The sequence below is a fragment of the Dromiciops gliroides genome, chromosome 2 (assembly GCF_019393635.1).
Source record: "Dromiciops gliroides isolate mDroGli1 chromosome 2, mDroGli1.pri, whole genome shotgun sequence".
Classification (NCBI taxonomy): domain Eukaryota; kingdom Metazoa; phylum Chordata; class Mammalia; order Microbiotheria; family Microbiotheriidae; genus Dromiciops; species Dromiciops gliroides.
Genome location: NC_057862.1, coordinates 673,087,119 through 673,114,343, shown reverse-complemented (window position 1 = coordinate 673,114,343; position 27,225 = coordinate 673,087,119). Strand labels below are relative to the sequence as shown.

General features: G+C 36.4%; 1 protein-coding gene across 2 annotated transcripts in view; it reads left to right on the top strand.

Annotated features, from left to right (window-relative positions):
• The window catches only part of CTNNA2 (catenin alpha 2), a 1,529,678-nt gene that overhangs the window by 313,246 nt on the left and 1,189,207 nt on the right, over positions 1-27,225 (top strand). For both annotated transcript variants that reach the window (XM_043982315.1, XM_043982316.1), the window contains exon 3: positions 25,983-26,178. In XM_043982315.1, the coding sequence (XP_043838250.1) occupies positions 25,983-26,178 (196 nt within the window). The remainder of the gene's footprint in view (positions 1-25,982; positions 26,179-27,225) is intronic.

Here is a 27,225-nt window from a genome sequence, read left to right as displayed (position 1 = left end):
GCTGGTGTTTCCAGCTTGCCACCTCTTGCATACTTATGCTTCTAAAGAACTGTGGAGCAAACTGACTTTTGAAAGCCAAGCAGATTTCTGCAGCCTAGAGCCAAGGTCTCCATGACACTGGAAAAAGAGAGGTGGGACCAGGGTGCAGGGATGGGTTTTTATATAAGCCTATGATCTGCTAGTGTAGTCCAACTACTGATTACAGGGGAGGCAGAAGCATATCAATTCCTTTTTATTTTAAAATGTCTTTTGGATTCTGGTGTCTATAGTCTAAGACTATAGACACAACTGCAGTTGATTTATCTTTAGCTCATAAGTTCTGGTTTGAAGGGGTTTGGGAGGTCATGGGGATCAAAGAAAATATCTAGTCTTCCATCTTGTTACTCAAGTGTCCTAAAATTCTCCTTATCTTTTAAATGAGGAGGCCAGACTAGATCAAGGGCTCTTAACTTGGGATCTGTGAACTTAAAATAAATATTGTGATAACTATATTTCAATGTATATTTGATGTCGTTTGTAACCTTAGGTATTGTAATTATAAATTTAAAAACTTTATTTTAATAAGTGATTCATGGCAAGGGCAGCTAGGTGGCATAGTGGATAGAGCACCAGCCCTGGATTCCAAGGACCTGAGTTCAAATATGACCTCAGACACTTGACACTTACTAGCTGTGTGACCCTGGGCAAGTCATTTAACCGTAATTGTCTCATACACACACATATTAAAAAAAAAAGACGTGATTCATGGAGTTCATGAGATTCTACCAGAAGCTTCCATTGATCGGATACTATTTCAGGAGTGCCAGTGCTAATACCCTTGGAATTGTTCATTGATTTATAATTCTATAAATTTATGAATTTATAGATTATTTTTGTGATACTTTAAACTCTTCCTAGGTAATAAAATGGTCACTAATTACCTTTTCTTTTGAATTTGAAGGACAGTAGAAATAGAATTGGTTTTGGATGGGGAAAAGGTGGTGAATTGAAGATAATGACATTTGATTGCTAAGCTGTGAGGAATGAACTGTTGTTATTATTTGGATCCTTTCTTTAGATTCACCTTTAGGATTTTTGTCAGAGGAAAAGCTGTTTCTTCACAAAGTAACAGAGTATTATAGTCAATGTCTTTCCAACTCCCTGGCCTGCATGCTTGCTAGCTCAATTTGTCATTTATCTGTTTTAAGGCATGTACTGAGTTCACCCTTAGGGGCCCCAAAGGCTGGATGACCACTTATTGAGGAAGCTGGCAAAGGGATTCTTATTTAGTATAGTGTGGATTAAATGGCCCTGGATAATCTTTCCATAGCTGAAATTCTATGACATGTTGTCTTTTTGTGAAATTTCTAGAACAGGTCACCTTATACACTTTATAATCCCTGCTGTTTTCTCTATTCATCACTCTTTCAATTCCTTTACTGAAAGAGGCTGGTCAATTCCATAGTTTTATCATTTAATGAGGACAATGCCTTTCAAGTGCCCTTGTAAATGAAGTCTTATTTCAGCAGCTGACATCATCAGGGCAGCCTACTGAACTCTAAACTGTGACTGGTACATTTTAGAGAAACATGAGGGTTTGGGGGGAAACTCTTCTAAAAAGAAATTATATTTTATGGGTCTGTTTTTAGATTTTTAATATCCTGCCCTTTGGATGAACAGCTTCAGGGTCCAGATCCAATAAAAATCTAACATTAAAGGAAAGATCTAAAACAGCCAGAAGAGAGTATGTGGCATTTTCATTCAAAATTACTGTACTTAACCTTGAACTCTATATTGTATTCCTAGGAGGTAAACAAAGCCCCATCTCTTCTCTGGCCGAGTATTGTTAAATAATGCCTTCCATTGGCATGTGCTGAAGTTGAGACTGCTAGAATATGACATTAGGAGATCCCTAAATGAACCTCCCTCCACAACTCTATCACCATGGGTTGTATTATTCATTTCACATGGCTTAAAATGCAAATATTCTATGAGAAGTAACATACACATTCACATTAAGATATAAATGATTGGTTTTTAGAGTTTTCCCTGTGATGTAGAAGGAAGGCAAGAAGAGTACCAAGTATTTTAAATAGCATGAACAAGGTGATAACAAAGGGGTACATTAGTCATGTTGAATGAGTTTGGGGGCAAAGGAAAAGGAATCAGAAGGCACAGGCAAAAGATAAAGTTAATTATGTCAAGGACTGGACCAGTTCCATCAATGGATATTTTGAAAGCAAAGTTTTGTTTCTTTCTTCTCTAAATATATTTGAGCTTGTCAATGTCACTTCCAAAACTTGGCCCCAAGAGTTGATTTTCTGGATTGAGTTTCATCAGGGCAGAATGCAACACAAAGTATTGCCTTTTTATAGACATAAAGCTTCTATGAGTAATAACAGCCCATATATCCGTTGTTCTGTAGCCTAAAATGCCTCTCTCTCTCTCTCTCTCTCTCTCTCTCTCTCTCTCTCTCTCTCTCTCTCTCTCTCTCTCTCTCTCTCTCTCTCTCTCTCTCTCTCTCTCTCCATAGCATCATATGGAGCTGCTTGTCTACAATCACCCTCTCATTGTTGTTGCAGGATGTGCTGCCTGGTTACCTGGCCCCATGTACTTCTGTAGTTGATTCACATTACTCGGCTATACATTTCTTTAAATGTATAATTTATCATGTTGGCTGCACTTTCTTGCTTAATTTTCTCCCCAAATTTGTAAGTAATCCAAATAATTGGTAAGGGATATTGACCAAAATAAAAAGAGGAAAGAATTCAATGACAATGACATCCTCTTCCTGGAGACCACTGAGGAAGACATTTCTAATACACATGAATTTCTGTTTTATGGGGGAGAAAATAAGCATTTGTATAGAGCATCTACTATGTGCCAGTCACTGTGCAAAGAAATTTATTTTTCTTTTTAAATCAATATTATCTCATTTGAGCCTCATAACAACCCTCCAAGGTAATATTCTATTGTTAACCTTGTTATACAGATGAGAAAACTAAGGCAGACAGAGGTTAAGTGACTTGCCCAGGTTCACAGAGCTAGTCAGTGTCAGGGGTTGGATTTGAACTCAGGCCCAATTGACCCTGCCCCCAGGCCCAATGATCTATCCATTGTGCTTCCAGCAGCCCCTATGCTGTTTGATCATCCAGTGGTTTCTGGATTAAAAGTTGATTTTCCTATTCAGGCCTATATTTTGAAGAGGCAGTATAGAGGATCTGAACTAAAATTAGTGAGATCTAAGTCTCAGTTACTGTTCTAACACTCACTAGGTAAATAATTATGGGTAAGACAACTTCTTTTAGTCATCCTTTACTTTATGGTCACAAAGGGTAACAATGTTTAAACCATTCATTGCAATGGGTTGTGAGGAAAGCACATTGTGCATCACTGTGAGCTATTGATACCCAGTAAGCACTTAACTGACTTGTTGGTATTAAATCATTTGTCATATCCAACTGATTGTGACCCCCATGGGGTTTTCTTGGCAAACATACTGGAGGGATTGTCATTTACTTCTCCAGCTAATTTTACAGATGAGGAAACTGAGGCAGAGTTAAGTGACTTGCCTAGGATCACGCAACTAGTAAGTGTCTGATGTCAGATTTGGACTCAGGACCTGCTCTCCATCCACTGTGCCACCCAGCTGCCCCTTGACTGAATTACTGATTTATTTACAAATTATCAATTGATTTTCACAAGGCCACTGGATAATTACTTTTTTCAAATTGCATGATTACATCTATAAACTTTAAGTATGATAAATCTGAGTATCTTTAACTATAACCATTTTGAAATACATACAAAATCCCATTAAAATTGCACCTGTATTTTTTATAAACATTGTTTCATTCAATTATACAAACAAGGAACGTTCTTAGTTCCTTTTAGACCTTAAGGATTCTTTTTTATTTGAATGGCTGCTTGTATCTTGTATCATTCCAAAATCATATTAATACTCACAATTCTCATTTATAATCAGAGTATCCTGGACTGTGTATGTGTAACAAAAGCCTCACCCCAAAGAGGAAAGAACAGTGTGCTTTGAATTTACAGATCCTAGGATTATACAATGATCAGGTGTTTGAGCTGGTATTAAAATCCATTTCCTCTGACTCTAAATCCTGTGCTTTACTTACGGTCTATTACATGCTCTCCCTTGTTATCTAGGTATTCAGGGACAAGTCCTCCCCACCCCCATCTCTTTGAGCCTGCTTACTCATCTGTAAAATGGGGTTAAGACCAGTGGTAAACAACTGCTTTATCATTGTGTTGGAAGAAGAGCTCTTTGTACATTGTAAAATGCTATGGACTCTGAATTTTTATTCTGATATGTAAACAGGAAGTTGGAGGATACAGCATGTGTGGACCTCTCCTTCAATCTCACAGATGTAGGTCCAAGAAAAATAAATAATGCCTACTGCCTCTGAGACTAAGATTTTTCTCTTTTTTTTTCTCTTTTCTTTGGAAAATTCTCCCTGACTTGTCAGTATAGGACTCTGTGTTTTCCCCCTCATTTTTTGTCCCATTTTACTTGCTTTATTTCTATTCTGTTCCTTTCAATTTTTATCTTCTGCTGTTCCTTCTGTATGCATATATCAGTAGTATTGCAGATCCAGAAGTAATCATGGTAATGAACGAGTCCATGATTGTTTGTGTGTGTGTGTATGTATACACCTATAGCTAGATGATGCTATGTATTTTATGTCATAATGCATTATATTATGTTAATGCAGATTTAGAAGGTGATGAGCTTGGTGCAAGCACATAGAAAGTGCTTCATAAATGTGCATTGGTTTTTTTAAATTATTCCTTGATTAATTGTGTGGCCCGTGTTCATGTTAGTAGGAAGAATGGGAAATTATTTCATGCCGAATGGTTTACTTGACTGCTATCAACACATGAAACCTTACACAAGAGTATGATTATGAGGCATGGGAAGGTGAAAACAATAACAAAACAGTCTTTGAAAGTGTGTTGAGATACAATTCTGAAGATATCAAAGACTGAAATTCTGATATAATTGCCATTCAATTTTCACTCTTGCTGCTCAAAAGCACCTAGAAATGGGGAAATTGAAACAGAATAATGCTACTCTATGTTATTGATTCTGCATGTTCAATGACAAGGTGCCAGTCCCTTTAGTTGTGAGCCAAAGTTATGGCACTTGACAATTTGGAACTGGTCTGTGGCTTACTCAGAGTTGTATTCTTGGCATAGTCTTAGTAATAGCAGTAAAACACGAAAGAGGTTATTTTATTTCTTTACTTTTTTTAATAAAAAATGAGGATTCGTAGTTTCAAAGAGTGAGATGAAGTTGGCTTCATCAGTTTGCTCATGTCAAGCCTGGGGGTTAATTTCCAAAGCTTTATTCATAAGGTGACTAATTTTCTTGTCTCTGTTCCACAGACTGATTCATAAAGGTTATGTCTTTTGCTTGGTCTTTGTATTCCCAGTATTGTTACTTGCACTTAGTAGGTACATTATGTAATCTTGTTGGAGTAAATATAAACAAAATAAAATATTTCAGGTTTTCTATTATATGTAGGTTATAATAGTTAATAAAAAAACTAAGAATGTAATAGATTTTAAATAATTAAGCATTCATTTATGTTCTTAATTTGCATTCAGAAAGAGCAAATGGCAAACTGGAAGTGTCTATACATTGCTTAATTGAGCTAATTAAACACCTGTATAAGCCTTCCTAACTCAGTAAAACCCTGATTTGGCAAAATTGTAGACACTTCTAAAAATAAAACTTCCAAAATGAAAGTAATTTGGAAACTTGCAGCAACAAATTGTCATTCTTTAGAACTAGGAGGGAAATTTAAAGTAAATACTTATGAATTATGTATCACTTGTTCCAAAGTAAATTAGCTATAGTGATTAAGCTTATTCAATTATACCATACTGCTAAGTTTAGTTCCAAGTTTCTAAATTGCATTGCAGAAGAATGATCTATTTGTCGCAAGGAAAGTTTTAGAATATGTTTAATGATTTCATTGAATCACAGAGCTTAGTCAATAAGTATTTTTAAATGATTACTATGTAGCAGACACTGTGGTAAATACTTTGCCCACAAACACATGAAGAATTGAATATAGCCCCTGACCTCAAGAGGCTTATATCTTAATTCTCATAAAAGGAAACTAAATCGGGAAACATTACCAAGATGAATGAGAGAAGAGGTCCTGAGGGGAGCTTCTTGTTGCATGTCTTTCATTCTCTAACAGGACCATGACATTGTAGTGCTTTCATGATTTGCACTGAATTGAAGTGAGTGACTGCTGTGCAAGGTTCCGAACTTCACTCTCTCCTTCAGAGCCATCTGGGTCCAGTGTATTTCTTTCTCTTTCTCTCTCTCCTATCTATCTATCTATCTATCTATCTATCTATCTATCTATCTATCTATCTATCTATCTATCTATCTATCTCTATACCAGGATGACTGCAGAAGACCCCAAATGTTTTAAGGCAATTGTGGTTAAGTGACTTACCCATCGTTGTACAGGTAGTAATCCTCCCAACTTCAGGGCCAGTTCTCTATCAACTTTGTCACCTAGAAGAATGAAACATACTCATTCTGGTCCCTCTCTTTAAATAGAGATTTCTGAGAGGAGCCATATAATCAGAGCAAGAGGCTCTAGGGGATTAGAGTCTTTCCAATGTGTTAATTCTTGGGCTGGAGTTTGTTTAGTAATTCATTCCCAAATATCATCATGAAGAGGTTTCCAAGGGTATGCTAGGAAACTTCTAGAATGCAGTCTGAAAAAGACTGAGATATGTGTCCCTTATACATTTTCCTTAGATAAGGGTTCTGGGAGGAACCAAAGAATCCAAAGGAGAAGCTTTAGGGTTTGAATTCCATGGATGAAGGGAGGTTTCAGTATGAAGAGCTGGGGTTTGCTAGAGAAAGTCAGAAGTGCTGCCTCTAGTAGGATTTTTAATGGGGCCGCCAAGGTCATTGAGAACATTTCCAGGGCTATACAGCAGCTTCACCTAAAACAGATGCAAAATCATGAACACCTGAATTTGTTTTACTGATTGCTAAAGAAAGGAGATTCTCAGCCTCTTGCAGTAACTCTTTCAAATTCTAAAGTATGAATTTCACTTTTGGAACCATAAGGCCTTGTTTGCTGTATCTTTCTACAGTAGAGCCAGAGAATAGCTAAATATAGAGCTTTAACCTTTTATACATTTATTATAGCGCTTGTCATCATCATTACTGTAGAATGAAATTTTGTTTGGAACACTTCCTTAGAAGAGAATGAGAAATAATGAAGTTTAAAAATGTTAAACATATTGCCAAAGTTTTAATTTTACACTCAAAATTATATTTTCTTTTCAAGTATACCTGGATATAGAAAGCCTTCAAACATGTCAATGACAGATTTTGAGGATATCAAAAAATTATAATTTTATTTCATTATTTTATTTCATTGACATTATTTAGTACATTTTAGTAAATGATATTTTGTCTGATATATATATATATATATGTGTGTAACTTTAAGGAGAATAAATTAGAATCAGAAATATTCCTGTCAGAAATAGTCTACCATTTATTCAGAATTCCAATTTTAACTACTTTGTTCCATAGAATTGTCTACCATTTATTTAGAACCATTAGGAAAAGAAATAAGGTAGCAGTGCTTCATCTTTTCCTACTTATCTAGTAGGAAAGTAAAGAATATTGTTGAATGGGGGGAGGGGCAGATTGGTGTGTAGAGCTGAGTGCAATAAAGAACTAGAATTATGTGCTATGGACTGGTCTCTTTCAACCTTTCAGATTTCCTAACAGTTCATAGTGTAGATAATGGCAACAACCTTATATTTTCCTTTAGTCCTACACTTTCCAAAGCAGTTACATGATCTCAATTGATCTTAATAGCTCATTTTTATATTATACTTCACAATTGGCAGTGTGCTTTCCTCAGAGAAAAGTGAGAGACAGAGGGTGAATATTAACCTGATTTCCAAGAGGAAAACTGAGATTTCAAACAGTCTCAGTTTCAGGGTCGCACAGCTAGGAGCCAGGTGTTGGCATCAGGATTCAATTTTTGACCTTTTGACTCCCTAATCCACTGTTCTTTCAACTCTAGCATGCAGTGTGGCTTTGTGAGACTTTAAGAAGGTAAGTCAGGGGAATTTAAGCAGATCCCCAAAATATTTTCATTCAGACACATGAAATAAAAATGTTTCCAATTTTATATTGCAAATACTTTGGATCCTACATATTGGGAAAGAATACTGGAAGAAATCACTTTGCATACTATGATACTGCATAATCTTGAGTTATCTCTGACTTTTTATGATCCCATTTGGAGTTTTCTTGGCAAAAACATTGCAGTATGGGGCATCTAGGTGGTGCAGGGGATAAGGCACGAGCCCTCAATTCAGGAGGACCTGAGTTCAAATTCGGCCTCAGACATTTGAAACTTACTAGCTGTGTGACCGTGGGTTCATTGCCCTCCCCCCCCAATATTAGAGTAGCTTCCCATTTCCTTCTCCAGCTAATTTTATAGATGAGGAAATTGAGGTTGGGATAAGTTACTTGTCCAGGGTTACTTGTTCAGACACTTTACTAAGTGTCTGAAGCTGTATTTAAATTTAGGAACAGGAGTATTCCTGACTCAAGGCCCAGTACTCTATCCACCTACCTGTCCTTGCTTTATGTACATTTAAAATTAAAAGTCATTATCTTTTAAAATTATATTATTGGTTTTTGACAGATTTGGGATAATGAGTCAGAAAAAAGTAAATGGCTTGCCTGAGGTCTCACAGCTACTAACCAATGAGCCTGGGAATGGAAGACAGATTTCAGACTTCTAGCCTAAGGTCTTTTCCAGATGAATGAGTTGATAGATAGACTTCTTACTCAGTCCAATAGTGCAAGATCCTTCCTAAAATGAAAGGTGATATTTGGGCCCAGAGAAATGTCTTTAGTACATTACTTTTGTCCTGAAAAATAACTTCCCTCTCCTCAAATCCAAAGGTAAAATATGGACACTGAAAATGTCTTTTAAAATTGCAAAAGTTTTAACCTATTAGAAAAAAAGAGAAAGATTTGATATCTATAATTTGAAAATGTGCTGCTTCTTTCAAAATGAATTGTTCTGAATAAAGCATTGCAGTAAAAATCTTGACATGTTAATTACCACCTGCATATTTGCCCTTTATTTCATCAGTTTCCTCAGAACCTTGAGGACTTGGAGAAGTAATGCTTAAGGGATACCATTAGGATAGTCAGTGAGGCAATGAGACAGTGCATCTGAGTGGAAGGATGGCATTATATCCAGAAGGGGGTAAAATGCCTTACAATAAAATGTCAGTGCTGTCATTTTTTTAGGTCATTGGCTTTCCCCAGCAGTTTGGTGATCTATTTGTAGTTTAAGGAGGGAATAATAACATGGAGTTACTTAAACATAGAAATCAAGAAATGTCAATGACATAAGTACTACTGTATTTACTTGAGAATCAGGGACTCATTTTATCATTGGTTACATAGTGGGTTAATGGCGCCATGCTATACCATCAATTTCACTTGTTATAAACCGAGCTCCTTTGTTCCTAAGTCATCTATACTTACTCTGTTGTAGGGTGCTGTTATATATTTAGCCTTAGCCAAGAAGGGGAAAGGTAAATGCTGAACACATTAAGAGCGTACTTCTTTTCTTTGACAATGCATATGGATTGAGGTAAATTAGATCCATTTCCAAAATTACAGAGAGGCATCATGGTACAGTGGACCAGGGAGTCAGAAAAGGTGGGATTGAAGCCTACATCAATCATTGACAGTGTGTATGAACATGGGCAAATCACTAATTAGCTCAATCTTCAGCTTTCTTGTCTATTAAATAGGGATAATATGACTTGTATAATCTGCCTCACAAGATTATTGTGAAGAAATTTCTTTCACCTTTCAGTTTTGTATAAAAAACACGAGTTGTTGCTATTATTATATTACAGTTGATAATGCCAGTATCCCTTGTTTCTCATGCATATGAACTATTGGTAGATAAAAAGAACTTCATTTTAAGCGATAATTTCCTTAAATAAAATCAGAGTCATTATCAATTAATATAATTTGTATTGATTTTATGAGACCATTAAAGTAAGGGGGGAGAGGATGAGGGAATAATTGTTGCATATAATAGAGCTCAGAGAAGTAGTTTTCCTAATAATCTATTGGGTCATTATTGCAAAACAGCAAAATATCCCTTTTCCTATTATTTTAGACAAATGTCATTGGTTCTCTGATTATTGAGACATTTGTATCACTTCACATTAACTCTGATTTTTAATCATTAAAACTCCATGGGAAAATAAAAAAAAAAAAACACAACTCCAAGGAAGAATTTGAACAATAGGAGGCAATAGAGAAGACTTTCCCTTTTCCCTCACTTTATCCTACTCCATGCTGCCCAGACAGTACTGAGGTAGATGGGCAGGAAAAGTGACACGCTGCTCATGCTACTTGGATGAGCTTGGGTTCATCAACTACCATCTTTGCAGTAGAATGGAGGAGTGGTGGTAAGCCCTACCATGTCCCATGGTACTGGATCATAAAGTTCACTGGGTCATACACCATCCTTACTACTACTATCAATTCTGGTTCTCAGAAATACAATGCAAATGCACCCTAAGTATTCCTGGGCCTTGATATCTGCTCTGATGCTGAACCCATGGGACTTCAACACCATACTATCCACTCTCTACAGTTTCTCACGTATGTTTTCTCCTCCCCTTAGGATATGAGCTTCCTGAAAGTAGGAACTCCCTTGCTTTTTTTTATTAATCTTTTAAAAAATAACTATCCCTGTTTATCAGAATGCTTAGCACATAAAAAGCCCTTAATAAACACTTTTTGATTCATTCATTCCCTATAGGACTCCTTTAGATCCTTATTTATTCTTGAAAAGGACATCAATATAATTTTGCAATATTTTCAGACCCAATTCGTCTCCAGTGGTCTGGAGAGTGACACATTATACATTACCGTATTTATTCCTGTATCATTTAATAGCCATACTTGCTCTACTATATATCAGGTTTCTTTATTTACAGATTTATACACAACCTGAAGGGTTGTGTATAAATCTGTAAATAAAGTTAATGACAGAGCAGAAAAGTTTAGGAAATTAATGGAAAAATTGAAAAGGAGAAGAAAGGTTTATGATCCTCTTGGCAGAACTTCTTGAAATAACTTTGACAAGTTAAGCTAAGGGTGAGATATGAAGATGTAAAACACATAGCCCGGGGGCAGCTAGGTGGCACAGTGGATAAAGCACTGGCCCTAGATTCAGGAGGACCTGAGTTCAAATCCAGCCTCAGACACTTGACACTTACTAGCTGTGTGACCCTGGGCAAGTCACTTAACCCTTATTACCCCACCAAAAAAACCAAACAAACAAAAACACATAGCCCATTATTTCTGAAAATGGCTTTTGATCAGTTCTCTTTGACCTTGTCCATCAATCTGAAATCATTTTGAGAAAGTTCATCCTCACTTTTTTTTTTTTGAGGGGCAATTGGGGTTGACTTGCCCAGGGTCACATAGCTAGTAAGTGTCAATTGTCTGAGGCCAGATTTGAACTCAGGTCCTCCTGAATCCGAGGCTGGTGCTTTATCCACTACACCACCTAGCTGCCCCCTCCATTTGCTCTTTGAATCAAGGTCCTTAATGTTCCTTTTGAACAGAACCTTTCACCATCTAAAATTAAAAACAAAAATAAAACCCCTAAACATCAGCCTGAATTAATGTGATAAGACCCAACAATAAAATCAAGCAAGGTACTGAATCCCCTCTTTTTCAATTGTGTTGTTACTTGGACTTAGTCTTACCTGCTGTAATTCCTGTTCTTTCATCACATAGTTGTATTTCATGTTACCTTTAATTTCATTTGAGTTTTATTGATCTTTGTTTTTCTACAGTGAGTTTTTGTGACTTCCCAAATTGATTAATCTGTCTTCCAACTATAGTAATCAAAATAGATTGATATTCTCTCCAAAAAAAAGTGTGCATGTACATCATGGTGACTAAGTGAAGAACAGTGGAAAATATAGGCAATAAATCACCATTTCTATTACTGGTAGTCATTGTATTTGTTCAAATATATGCAGAATATGCCCCTGTGGCCCAATCCTTTGATTAGCTGGTTCCTTCCAGAAAATGTTCAGGCCAGTCACATCTATACTCTTCTCAAGGTTCCATCCTTGCCTTTTCAGACTTTCCCTTTCAAGTCCCCAGTGTGGGTACATTTTTTCCACTTACCTTACCCCTCAACCCCACTTTTAGCTCCTTTTTTATTTTTTGTTTCCTCCTACTGTCCAATAAAACAATTATAAAGTGTTTCCTATATTCCAAGCTTAGGAGATACAATTAACACAAAGAAAAAGTCCCTGGAGATTACAGTCAATGGAGGGGGAAGAAAATTGACAACATGAGACTGGCAAATGTTGGGGTAAACCAGTGGAGTATCTTGAGCAGGGGCATCTTGTTCTGTGCAGTTCAAACCAGCCAGAGCAACAGATGTAGAATAGAGTAAGTCAAAAAGCACATTTCATTCCCCCCACGAAAGAAGAGATTGGAAGGGATTTGATATTCCTCCCTTCAGCTCTCCAAAAAGGAGTGAGAAAGCTGAAGGAAGGTTTGTCAATCAAGGCTCGAATTAACATCAAGGTCCTGAGCTAAGAAGTGGTAAGCTTATCCTGGGAGAAGCCGTTAAAATCAGGCAAAGAAGCAGATGAAAAAAAAAATGTTATCTCCAGACAGAGAATTGATGAACTTTGTGAACAAAATGAAGTCTAATTTTTTCACTTTCATCATTTTTCTTGCTTTTTTGTGACTTGATTAATATGGAAATATGTTTGCATGATTTCACAGGTATAATTGATGTTGTAATGCTTTCCTTCTCAATGGGTGGGAGAGAGACTGGAGCAAGGAAGAGACTTTGGAACTCAACATTTAACAAAATCTAAAATTAAATAATAAATGTAATTTAAAAAAACTAAAGTAATCATAATAAAGCCATATAAGATCATCTTCCTTGTTTATCTTGGATCCCCCAGCTTGGATTAAAAACAACAATAATGTTAGATACAGGTACAGAAGTCTTTCATCCCTCCAGTACCAACATCTGTTTCTCATTTGTTTGCAGCCCTTTTATCCCCTTTTAAAAATATATTGTTGTTTATTTTTTTTCAATCGTGTCTGACTCTTTTTGACCCCATTTGGGGTTTTATAGGCAAAGATCATGGAGTGGGTTGTCATTTACCTCCTCCAGCTCATTTTACAGGTGATGAAACTGAGACAAAACATGTTAAGTGACTTGCTGAGGATCACACAGCTAGTAAGTATCTGAGACCAGATTTGAACTCAGGAAGATGAGTTTTCCTGAATTCAGTTCTGGCACTATATCCACTATTACCATCTAGATACATAATAATCCAAAGGAGGGGCAGCTAGGTGGCACAGTAGATAGAGCACCAGCCCTGGAGTCAGGAGGACCTGAGTTCAAATCTGGCCTCAGACACTTAACCCTTATTATCTGTGTGACCCTGGGAAAGTCATTTAACCCCAATTGCCTCACCAAATAAATAAATAAATAAAATAATCCAAAGGAAGTTAAGGTTGATCATACTTTTTTTTTTTTTTTGCCTAGGGAAAACTGGATGGGGTACTAATTAAAGCAGAAGGTGTAAATATAGCTTTAAAGAAACAGAAAAGAATGTTGGAGTAAATGTTTTATCTTAGACAGCAAGAAGGGGAGGCAAGAAAAAGTAACTTCTCCAACTGGTAACTATTCTGCCAGATGGAAAGTCAACAACCACAGGTGTTTCAGATACTGTGGCTGCCAAAAAGAGCCTCTAAAGTGCCAGGCTTAAACAGAAACCCAACAGGCAACTGGGTGTCTCACTGCCGAGCTTCTAGCAATGTCTAATCTGCTAGTCCACTCAGCATTCCGTTTCCAGGTTTGCTGGAAGCAAAAAACTCCTGCTGCCACCACTCCTTCCTCTGTCTCCCTGTCGCTCTTTCGGTTTGATTTTCTCTTACCTCCTAGGCAGAAAGAAGGCAGTGTTATATCCTTGCAATAGTCTCCCGGAAACCTACTCAAGCAGCCTCTGAACCCTACAGGGATCCAGTTTAAAAGCTGGCTGCATGTTTAAGATATATTAGATTTTGTCTCAATCTGTGCTTTCTTTGGTGGAGAAAATCTTCAGTGAGGAAACTCCCTTTACCAATGCAAATTGGTAGCAAACTATCCAGCAGCTCAAGGTAGTATATAGCTAGAAATATAGTCCATGAACATTTTCCCCTAGTAAGAATTCTTTTGATTTGTAATCCTATGTGTTTTATTATATGTGTTCAAAAACTTGATTCTGAGATAAGGTACATAGGCTTCACCGGATGGCTAGAGGGGTCCATGGCCCAAAAAAGCTTAGAGACTCCTCTGTTGAGGGTTGCCTTGAGCTTTTGCAGGTGGAGGTGCTTAGTAATGATGATGGTCTTCCTTCTTTTTTCATAATAAAAGTATTTTATTATTTTCCAGTTACATGTAGAGATAGTGTTCAACATTTGTTTTTAAGATTTCTAGTTCCAAATTTTCTTCCTCCCTCCCTTCCCTCCATCCTTCCCAAGACAGCAAGCAAGCTGATATAGGCTAAATATGTACAATGACATTAAACATATTTCTGTATTAGTCATGTTGTGAAAGAAGAATCAGAACAAAAGGGAAAAACTTCAAAAAGCAAAATAAAACAAAACAAAAAAGTAGAAACACTACATTTCAATCTGCATCCAGATTCCACAGTTCTTTTTTATGGACGTGGAAAGCATTGTTCCTTCATGAGTCCTTTGGAACTATCTTGGATCACTATATTGCTGAGAAGAGTTAAGTCTATGACAGTTAATCATCACACAATGTTGTTGATACAATATTCTCCTGGTTCTGCTCATTTCACTCAGCATCACTTCATGTAAGTCTTTCCAGGTTTTTCTGAAATCTGCTTATCATTTCTTACTGTACAATAGTCTTCCATTATATTCACATACCATAACTTGTTTAGGCATTCCCCAATTTGATGGGCAACCCCTCAATTTCCAATTCTTTGTCACCATAAAAAGAGCAGATATAAATATTTTTGTACATGTGGGTGATTCTTCCTTCTTGAAGAGGACTAATTACATCAGGAGTGATGTCTAAACTTGCAAATAACTTGCATTTAAGTGAGGCAGGGCTGTTCACAGTCTTCAGCCTCACTCTCTCCTCAGTGCTTTGAGCACTGAAATAGTAAGTGACTTTCCCATGATCACTCAGTGCGCCTCACATTAGGATTTCAGCCCAGGTTTTCCTGACTCTGAGGACGTCCTTCTCTTTACCATGAAAGACTAGATACTTAAGTTAGATTCAGCAATTTAATGTCTATCAGGAAAAAAAAAGTAGAAGTTCTTACCCTTTCTCCCAGTCATGTTATAAGCAAATATTTCCTGAAACCTTGTGGAAACCAAAGAGTTGTCTGTGTCAACCTTTTTCTCCTAGGGCTCATAGTAAGCACTGATATCCACGAAGGGTGCAAAATTTGCCTCAGCAGCTAGTGTCTGTGTGCTGAGATGAGTTATAAAAATAGATGAAAGTACCAGGTTTAGAGGACACATTCAACAAGAGCTGCAGCAGCAGCACATCCTGCAAAAAAGGCAGCGAGTTGTTTGGTAGCACTCATTTAATAATTCTCTCTAGATCCCCAAGCGGAGTTGGTGGCAACTCAAAGGAAATTGTTTTGACATCTCCCTTCAAATAATGCCTCTTCAGCCTCTGTCAGGCTATCAGCTGCTTTCTGGTCTCCCCAATCAGGGCCTATAGAAACAGAGTAATAAAACAGCAGCCAAGGTACTCTCCAGAATCGTGGGTGCTTCTAAGGAGTTTTAGCTCCCTGAAATCAGGGATATTTCTGGTCTGTGTTAAACAGGTTCATGTGGTTGTGTGGGAGTTTTCTTACATACAATAGTGGAAATGGGTTTATTCATTCATTTAATAAGCATTTATTAAGCACCAACTATGTGCCAGGCACTATATTAAGTAAGTACTGGGTATACAAACAAAGGCAGAATGACAACCAACCCCTGCCCTCAAGGAACTCTGTGTGACCAATAGTACAAGTTTTGTAAAAGAGTGCTCTTGGGGGCAGCTAGATGGCGCAGTGGATAAAGCACTTGCCCTGGATTCAGGAGGAACTGAGTTCAAATCCGGCCTCAGACACTTTACACACTTACTAGCTGTGTGACCCTAGGCAAGTCACTTAACCCCAATTGCCTCACCAAAAACAAAAACAAAACAAAAGAGTGTTCTTATTTGTCCAAATCAGGGGTGCACCAAAACCTCACTTGTCAAGCTACAGTCAAAGGAGATGTTACCTTCATGAAATAAGAGTTATTTTAGACAAGCCCCATGTGATGGAAATGCTTAGGGAATGAATTGTTAAATTCTTTGGTTAATTTGAAGCTGCCCAGAAGAATTGTCTTCTGCTTACATTTCCACTGGATTGAATTGCTTCCTGAACTTATTTTCTGCTTTCCACCTTCTTTTTGTGTGAAATCCCCAAGGAAGGGAAGTGTCACAGGTGATAGAGTATTGTGACTCTAGGCAAGTCACTTAACCACTTGGCTTTCTCAGTTTCCTCAACTGTAAAATGAGAATGAATAGCACCCACCTTGAAGGGTCATTGTGAGAATTAACATAATATCTGTATGGCTGTTAGGGAAGAGTCTGACACATTGTTAGAACTTAAAAAAAGAATGCTTGTCTCATCTCTTTCCCCTCAATGGCTAGAACTCTTTTCCTTTTTGCTTGTAAGGGTAAACCCCAATGCTTAGTACAGTTCGACAACATAAATAGTAAGTGCTTAATGAATATTTGTTGCCTTGGCTTGTCCTCTTTCCTGGCTTTAAAAATAAACAGTAGGGGCAGCTAGGTGGCACAATGGATACAGCACCGACCCTGGATTCAGGAGGACCTGAGTTCAAATCTGATCTCAAATACTTGACAGATACTAACTGTGTGACCCTGGGCAAGTCACTTAACCCCAATTGCCTCACCAAAAAAAAAAATTAAAAAAACAGTAGCTAATAATGACAATAGTTTGTTTTTTCTTTGATCATCTGGAGGACCTCAGGAGACTGGTGGATGTTTATGCATGTATCCATCATTTGTCAGACCTAAGTAAAGGAGCCATAATTTTCTTTTTCTGCTACCTTTATGACTCAAACCTCCCAGGTCCTTGCTCTTCCCAGTGCCTTGATTTGCTATAGCTGAGCTTTCGATGATTAGGGATTTGGGGTGCATTATTTTCATTCATAATATCAATACTCATAGTCTAGGAATTTGGATGTAGATGTTAAAAAGCCTAAGAGGTTGAATTGATTCTATAATGTTCTCTTTACAATGTGTTTGAAAATAAATTTGGAGGAAGAGAGGCTGAGGAATTGCTTTAGAACTTTAGAAATCTGCCTGATTCATTAACGACCAAGCCTGCTCCAAATGTCCAGGCATCCCTGCTATCTTTTCAAGGAAATGCCTGTCACCAGAAGAATCTACCTCTCTCTCAAATCTAAGTAAATGTATCAATACTAATAAACTACCATTATTCCTAGAAAGAACATGCCAATTGAGTGACTTTTCTTTGTAGTGTCAGCAGTGCCTGGCACATAGTAGGTGCTTTTTAAAGTTAGTTCTCTTAACTTCCCTGCCTTATAGATCAACTTAACTACCAACTCTAAAGTCACCAGACACTCTTCTATCAAATAAAACAACCCTGTTTGAAAAATTCTTCAAGCTCCAGATGTTGATATGATTTCTCATTTTAAAAGTTTTACTCTTTAGTCCCGTCTAAATTAGTTAATTATGCTTTGTGTCTTTGGAGTTCTCAAAACTATTATCTACCCATGCTAATGATGACTAGTTATAAAATGATCATTAAAATCTACACATAACCTGAATTATTCATTTCAATTTTATTCAACAGGTCAGACACCTCCCTCAGCAAATCTTTATGACACTGAGCATCTGAACAGCTGGGGTTGGGGGAACTTGAGGTTACGATATACCACAGGTAGGAGAAAAAAGGAAGGAAGGAAGGAAGGAAGGAAGGAAGGAAGGAAGGAAGGAAGGAAGGAAGGAAGGAAGGAAGGAAGGAAGGAAGGAAGGACTGATTAATATATCAACTATTAATTTCCAGGAACTGGACTTTACAAATATCTCACATAATTAAGAAGATGAGGAAAATGTAAGAGGTTACAATGAAGTCAAACTTTTAAGTCTGGCTTTTTATACATACTTTTCTTGTATGTGAAGATACGTGATTCCCTTGGTAGGGATACTCCCCTCCACCAATGCTCCTCAGTCCCTGCTTTGTCTTTGGATAGCTTAGTTTGAATTGCTGTATTTGGGGAAAAAAAACTTCACCTAGTGTTTAACCTTTACCTGGTTATGAAGCCCCCCCCCCAAAAAAAAGACACCTTGTTTATGGTACTCTTTCTGGCTCATTGTGATCTAATAAAGTCCCATGGCACTATGACCAAAGGTCATTCCAAAACAAGACTGACTTGAGTAGATTATTTTGAATTCTAGAAAATTCTGTTTTCTTAGTCCTCCAAGTCTTAATGGTCTCTAAGTCATCTCATGAATGCCCTGATCTGGCTGTCTTAAGGCTGCCATGCTCCACATGCCTGTGCTTTAGCCTCCATCTTCTGTGTAACAAAGTCCCTCCCCTGGAACCCTGGGCTTCTGGTTGGTGAGCAGTGGCATTAAGTAGCCTGAGTGGACCCAGACTCATCTTGCTACTCACAGGTCATGTTCATGCCCTGCCCCATTCTATTTGTATTTCTAGCTCTGAGAACAGGAATAATTCAACACAACTGACTTTACTCCATTGTCTACTCTGAGAATACAGATTCCTTGAGGGTAGGGGATTGTCTTGTAACTTTGTATATATATTCTCATGTTTTTGGACTGTATCTGACAGGTGACAGGTAGGGGATACTACAAAAATGATTGTCCATTTCATTCTCTTTTTAATAATTTTCATATGTTGATTATATGGAAGATTGGTAATTATGCATCATACAAGGATGAAAAAAGACAAATCATGTGCTTAATGATCCTGCAGTTCATTAGAATCCAGACAACAGGTAAATGGATAAGTCTGTTAAAAAGCTAATTGTCAGAATCCTTTGCTCACACCTTGTGCCCAACAAATGCTTCTATCCCTTGTATCTTCTGAGCATCAATCATGCCTATCCAATTGCCAACTGGATATTTTATACTGAAAATCTTGTATGGATCACAACCTCAATAATTCCAGAATGGAAGTCTTCCAAATCTTTTTTACATCTGTTGAAGCTTCCATCATCCTTCCCAGATCCCATGTTTACAACTTCTGATGTCTTCTTTGAAAAATTATCTTTGATCCTATTTATCCAATTATTTGCCAAGTATTATTGATTCTACACTCAAAACATATCTCATAGCTGTCCCATTCTTACTGCTCATATAATTCCTGCCCCCCACCCTCAGTTTAAAACTCTTGCCTGGACCTGAACCATTACTAAATTATTTCCTTAACTATATGGTCTCTTCACATTTCACTGTAGTCACTGCACAGATGGTAGAGTTATTTACCTAAAGTGCAGGCCAATAACTAGTAAATTACAGTAGCTCACTACTTCCTCTAGAATCTGTTTGACATTTAAAACTCATCTGGTCCTATCCTGCTTGAATCCATGAGGTTTCCATCAATCCCAGACACATCCATTATAGGATTGATTCACATTCACCTAAGCTCAGGAAAGGAAAAACACAAAAGGGTAAGCTCAAATCTGAGCTCAGTCTTGCTTAGGAAAATATGTGATTTAATTGCCACATACTTGCAGCCACCTGAAGGTAAGGATACATGTCTATTTTCTATAGTAAAATAATCAACAGTTCTAGACATAGTTTTACTACTCTAAGTGATGCTGTATTAAATGTTCCAGATTAAGAGCCAGTGGTTGTTGTTGTCCATCTCATTGTGATACAATTCATGGTTTTCTTGGCAAAGATACTGCAGTGATTTGGCAGTTCCTTTTCTAGATAATTTTACAGGTGATCACTTTAGGCAAATATGGTTAAATTACTTGCCTAGTGTCACAGAGCTAGTAAGTGTCCAGGCCAGATTTGAACTCATACAGATGAGTCTTCCTGACTTCAGGTCAGGTCCTCTATCCACTACACCACTTAGCTGCCTCAAAAAGAGTTAGCTGACCTGGGTTCAAATTCTTACTTGTCATTTAACCTCTTTGAACCTCAGTTTTTTCCCAATGGGAAATAAATGAATTGGATTAGATTATCCCTAATGTCACCAAGGATACCATGCCACTATGAAATTTATTTATAAAATACCATGATTAGTTCCCTATATAGTCATGCTAGGTGAATCCAACTTTCATAGTTGAATAAGCAAATTGCTTAAGGTTTTGGAAACAGGACTTTAATTTCCAGTGATTTATCCTATGCAATGGATCATTGGATTAATTCTGGACACTGCTGGTTTTACAGGTGAAACAAAAGGGTCTGGATAATACTCAGCCTTGATAACCATCTCTGGTTATTAACAGAGTGGTTCTATTTGACATATTAATAATTAATTTTATTGCATATCCTACTTCCTTGATTTGGTCACTGCACAACTTTTCCCATGCTGTCAGTTTCATAGCAAATGGGGTTAATTTGGAACACTAGTTTGTAGTTCTGGTAATAAACTGAAAAACAACAATAACAACAACAACAACAACAACAACAACAGGAAAATAGAACTGTGAATTACCTGTTCATATTAGTGAATATTGAAAGTCATGGCTATATAAGATCTAGGCCTAGGTCCTGTGGATAGAGCAAAACAATTGGGTGAACAAGACTCCTTCTAGGAAATAGCATTCTCATGATGGAAGCCACTCATTAAATAAAATTAATTTACTTTTAAAGCAGGTAATACTTGGTGAGTCAAAGTTTCAAGAAAAGGACCCCAGATAGGAGATGAATGCCTATGTCTTTACTATGAATTTATTAAAGTCAATGAATATGGTGGATTTCTAAATATCATTTCCCCAAAGCAGTTGAATGCTCTTTTTACAAAATTTAAGTGTATTTCAAGTTTGCAAAATCTTTAGAACTAAAATCTTTCCATAAAGAGATGTTACATGGCATTCAGCCAAGTCTTGAAAGATGTTATGTGTGTGTGATTTTTTTATAAAGCTTTTAAAGCTCTTGATTTCTTGGTATTCTTCTTAGAGATACTCTTTTAGTTTGGCAGACAAAAAAGCACAGTGCTATATAATAACAGATTTTCCGATTGTAATTGGAAAGCATGATTTATAGTGTCCTAATTTTTACAGGATTTTCCCCATGTCTTCTTTAAACTTAGTGTCTTCCCTTTGAGATTACTTCCTATTTATTCTGTGAATTTTATATATATATATACATACACACACACTTCAGTACCTGCACACATGCATCAACTCACACATACAGTACATAGATTATATGTGTCCATATATACATACAGGTACATATTTATATTTGTTTATGTGCTTGTATATTCACACACATATATATACATACCTACATACAAACATAGTTATACATGTTTGCATGATGTCTCACCCTTAGAATGTAAACTTCAAGAACAGAGATTGTATTTGTTTTAATTTATTATGTTTTGTTTTGTTTTTCCTTTCTTTGTATCTCCTTTGATTAGCACAGTCTCTGGAACTTACTACCCACTTAATAAATGATAGTTTACTGACACCCACTCATCTTGCTTTTTCATTGATAAAAAGGGGGATGGTATGTATGATTTGAAAGTGTTTTATGGAAGAGGAGGTGAGGGGGAAAACATGCATCAGGGGAAAAGATTTATAAAATAGTTAAAGAAGCTCTTTAAGAGAATGCTGGCCCTGCCTTTGATGAGAGCATCCAGTTAATTATTAACATCTCTTGGTATAGTAGGCACTTAATAATGCTTACTGAATGATGGATGGAAAGTGTAAGCACCTAATAAGGAAAATCTGGACTTTTTCCTATGCTTAAAGTGACAAAAAAAAGTTTGTATTCACTGTGTAGTCTCCTTTCTTCCTACCCAATTGGAAAGGGGGATCAGTTTTGACAAAGGCAACAATGGGTGTGCTTTATGGATTGCAAAACTGAGTCAGGAAAGTCATGTGTGCAAATTCCCAACATCAAATATTTACTAATTGTGTGACAATGAACAAATCACTTAATTTCTCTGACTTAGTTTACTATTGTTTAAAAGAGAGTTTTACCTCCCTTGTGAAGTTGTTTCAGCTCAGATAAGTTATATAAAGTGCTTTCTAAACTTGAAAGCATTATATTAAGGTTAGTTTTTCTTTCATTCTCATCTGCTGGAGTTTAGATCGAAATGGCCCTGGGACAAGTTGCAATCCTGGTGTCTTTTTATTTTGAGTGTTCAGCAGACTGTTGCATAGGCAGATAAAAGGTTCAATTTTTATAATTTAATGGAAGTATTTCAATGCAGGCTCATCTTCTGTAGATTCACTGAGAGCATCTTTGGGGAAACTAGGAATAGACAGAGATTTTACTTCCTCCTATATGAATCTATATGTGGAATAATTTTCTTTCTACATTGTTTAAAGGGAATTCATGTTTGATTTTTTTGGTATATATTTGTCCAAGCATTTTTCCTCTTTAACTCTTATGGGTCCGTGCTACATCTGTGGAATTTTTTATTATGCTTATCACTTACCTTTTAATAGTCTAAATTATTTACAACATTGTTTTTTATCTTTTTTTTACTTAAATCTTCAAAGCCCTTTAATAATGGACCCCAACACAATATTGATGATTTTTAGTTTGTTATTTAATATGTACAATATACTTTTACATGTAATTAAGACTTTTCCTCACTATGCCCAAAGGGCTATGTGGCTGTGCATATCCTTTGACCTAGTAATACCATTACTAAGTCTGTATCCCAAAAAGATCATCAAAAGTGAAAAGGACTCCCATGTCCAAAAATATTTAAAGGAGCTCTCTTTGGGGTGGCAAAGAATTGGAAATCAAGAGGATGCCCATCAATTTGGTAATGGCTGAATAAGTTTTGATATGTGAATGTGATGGAAAACTATTGTGCTATAAGAAGTGACGAGCAGGCCAATTGCAGAAAAACCTGAAAATATTTAAGTGAAATGATACTAAGTGAAGTGAGCAGAACCAGGAGGACATTGCACACAGGAACAGTAGCATCATGTGATAATCAACTGTGATAGACTTAGCTCTTCTCATCAATACAATGATCCGAAACAGTTCCAAAGGACTCATGATGTAAAATGCTCTCCACATCCAGAAAAAAAGAACTGTGGAAGCTAAATGCAGATTGAACCATGCTATTCCTACTTTTTTGTTTTTGTTTTCCTTTTTCTGATTCTTCTTTCACTACATGACTAATGTGAAAATATGGTTAATGTGATTATATATATATATATATATATATATATATATATATATATATATATATAACCTATATCAGATTACTTTCTGTCTTGAGGAGGGGTTGGGGAAAGGAGGGAGGGAGAAAAAAATTGGAACTCAAAATCATGTAAAAACACATGTTGAAAACTATCTTTACATGTAACTGGAAAAATAAAATACTATTAAGGTTGAAAAAAATATTCCTTCTTCTTTTGTTTACCATTTGTGGGAGGCAGTAGAGTGGAAAGAGCACAATCAAACAATCAACAATTATGGGAGTCACCAGATCTGTATTCCAATCTTAGTTCTACTATTTTCTCTTAAACCCTCTGGGCCTCATTGGCCTCCTTCATAAGAATCGGGGTGATTGGACTAGATTAACTCTAAGGTATCTTCCAATGCTAAATCTATGATGTTCTTAACTGGCCTGCTAGTAAAGACTTTCACTAATGCCTTGATGTAAAATCAAGGAACTTCACCAACTATAAAGCTTTAGGAATCATCCTGTAAAATATACTTTAGAATTAATTCAGGGAAAATGCCCAAATATAGAAAAAAAATTTCAATGCCATGGGAAAGGGACATTGAAAGTATAAAATTAACATGGTCTATGCTTTTGGTAAACAGAATCTTACCCAGATTACTGATAAGTAGAAAACAAAACTATTAAACATAATTTTCAGGTGGAACACAGCCCAGTACTAGGCAGAGATAAATCAAGAAAGACAATCTCAGGGAAGTTCAGTAGTAGGAAGCTCAACAGACACTTGCATCTAGACATGTTGACAGACATTAGCATATGGGCAAGTGGCTATCATTGGAGAGGGGTGGGGTCTAGTAGCAGACAGCAATCATAGGTCATTGAGTTCAAGATATGATTCTAATCTTTGTGAGTATTATTGAGATTTTATCCTATGAAAGGTCTTAAGAGACCCTAAAGAACAATGTAGAGTCAGAAATGATCAAAGTTTATCATTATAATTAAAGATGGAAGAAAACAACAGGGAAAGTTTTTAAATATCAGAATAATAGCTTTTGTCTAACTGCTGTGATAATAAGCTTAGCAGAGCTAATTGAGAAAGAGCATTAAAATCACTAAACAATAAATTTAGCTTTCTCTAGTGGGGAGATGTATAGAAAAAATTTCTGATTAGAAATATGGGAAATTGTCTTTTCCATATGCTTTGATTTGATTTTCCTGGACATTAATCATGGGCACTGTTAGCATAATCACATCCATATCCTTGATTTAAAGAGTAATTTTGTTTGTCACAACAACAGATTTCTATTATTTGTAATAAATAAATGGATGAGTGAATAAATAAATAAATAAATAAATAGATGAATAAATGAATGAATGAGGAAATAAATGATAGATACATAGATACATAAGTGAGGGGATGAGCAGATAAATCAATAAATAATTGGATGTGTGTATGTATACGTAATCATATCTGCAACATAACCTAGCAGATTGCTTAATACCAAAAGGAGAATTTTTTTTTTTAAATGGAGAACTTGAATAAGACTTGTTAAGAAAAAATCCCATTTGCATCAACCAGAGAAATCAAAATGATATAATCTTTGGATCTCTCATCTAAGAGAATAAGCAAAAGGTTGAATTGGTATTTATGACAAGATATAATGACTGTTTTATTTTAATAAGCTCAAAAATAGAACAATTCAGACAGAGATAGGGAATGGACTTCTGATTTCATTAGCACGATAGAAATATCTAGTATTTTGAGATATGGCAGTTAAATTGTTTTAAAGTTTGAGCATTTGCTAAATGATCATTTGCCCCTCCCAAGGCTGGTTTCTGGTCTGTCAAAGAGTTAGATAACTCAGAGATAAGTTCAAATTTTTTACTTGAAGGGCAGTATGGTATAGTGTATAGGGCGAGTCAGGAAGACTGTTTCAAATCCCACCTCAGACACTTATTGGCTGTATGATCCTGGGTAAGCCATTTAACTTCTCACTGTCTTAATCTCATTATCTACAAAATGAGAGAGTTGGACTGCACGGACATCTAAAATCTCTATCATCTCTAATAACATAAACAAATAACAAGCTGTAAGCCTCTGACTTGATCAATGTCTATGAGTACTTGTCTCATCCTATGTAATGCATAAAAATTAAAAAACAAAACAAAAACTTCGCTTAAGACTAAATGGTACTTTCCATGCCCTTAATATATGTCTGACTATATTTGGCGCCACCCCCACTTGAACCTACCCATATGTTATGTTTGGTGAAAAACTGCCTATTCACTTGCCAATGCATAGTTTTCTCTATTTTCCATAAAAAAATAAATAAAAATAGAATGGGCTGTATAGTCCAAATGATGTAATGTACTAAAGATAGAATCTATTTTATTTTTAGATTATACAAGTATGACATATAGGATTCCTATAATGCTTTATATAATTTTTTAAAGTCATTTTATTTCTATTTTTATAGGTGACAACCCTGGTCAATACAAGCAACAAGGGGCCATCGGGCAAGAAGAAAGGACGATCCAAGAAAGCTCATGTGTTAGCTGCTTCCGTGGAGCAGGCCACACAGAATTTCTTGGAAAAAGGTGAACAGATTGCTAAAGAAAGTCAAGATCTTAAGGAAGAACTGGTCACTGCTGTCGAGGATGTACGCAAACAAGGTACATAGAGTTAAATTTCAGCAGAGCAACTATTTAATTTCTAAATGATAAACTTTCCTCCAAGAACAATGCATCCTTGCTAATACCTGCTCAATCAGCTGCTCATGCTTTTTCATACAATCTATGTGTGTCATATTTGTAGTTTCCAGAATCCAGGACCAAGATAGATATTTTTAGTTGCAATCATATAGCAATGCTGCAAACTTGTTTTGGTCTCCATGGCTTTATAATCTTCTTCTCTATTGCCTAAGGCTTTATCTGTCCCTGGGATAAAGGACAACTGAACAAGCACCTTGGCTGAAGGATTCTAGTTTGATAGGATTTCATGACTCAGCATTTTGTTGTAGGGGGTAGAAAAAGAAATAGCTTAATTGAAAGCTTCTTAAACTATGAGACATGACCCCACATGGTGTTGCATATCTGAATATGGGGGCCGTGAAAAATTTGGCAACAGTAAAAGGTTATAGATAGCTATTTTATATACCTATATCCTGGGGGTCATGTAAAAATTTCTTAGACAAAAAGGAGTCATGAGTAGAAAAAATTTAAGATGCCCTGTCTTAATCCACTAAAATGGAAGTTAAAAATAAATGAAGATTTACATTTAAACTGGACATGTACTCATGGGCTGGATAGAGAGAATGAAATTTGGAGCCGCGTCAGGCCTATATTAAAATCCTGCATCTTTTACTTACCATTTGAGTAACATGTTCTGTAGACCTCAGTTTCCTCATTTATAAAATGAGAGGGTTTGACAAGGCCTCTGAGGTCCCTTCTAGCTTTAATGTTTAAGTTCCTTTAATCTTTCCTTTGCTTCTATAATCTCACCTAGCTTCTTGGACTCCTGAACTTTGTTATTCATTAAAACAGATTTTTATCTATATAAAATATTGAAGGCACTCTAAGTGGTAAAAGTTTCCTTGGGCTTCCCACTCTCTGTGAATGCCTCTTCCTAAGGTTGTCTCTGCTGGCTAGATAAAGTCAGAGGTGACAAATCTCAAGACTGAGGCATAAAGGAATGATGTGGATGAATACTGTGTCATACTA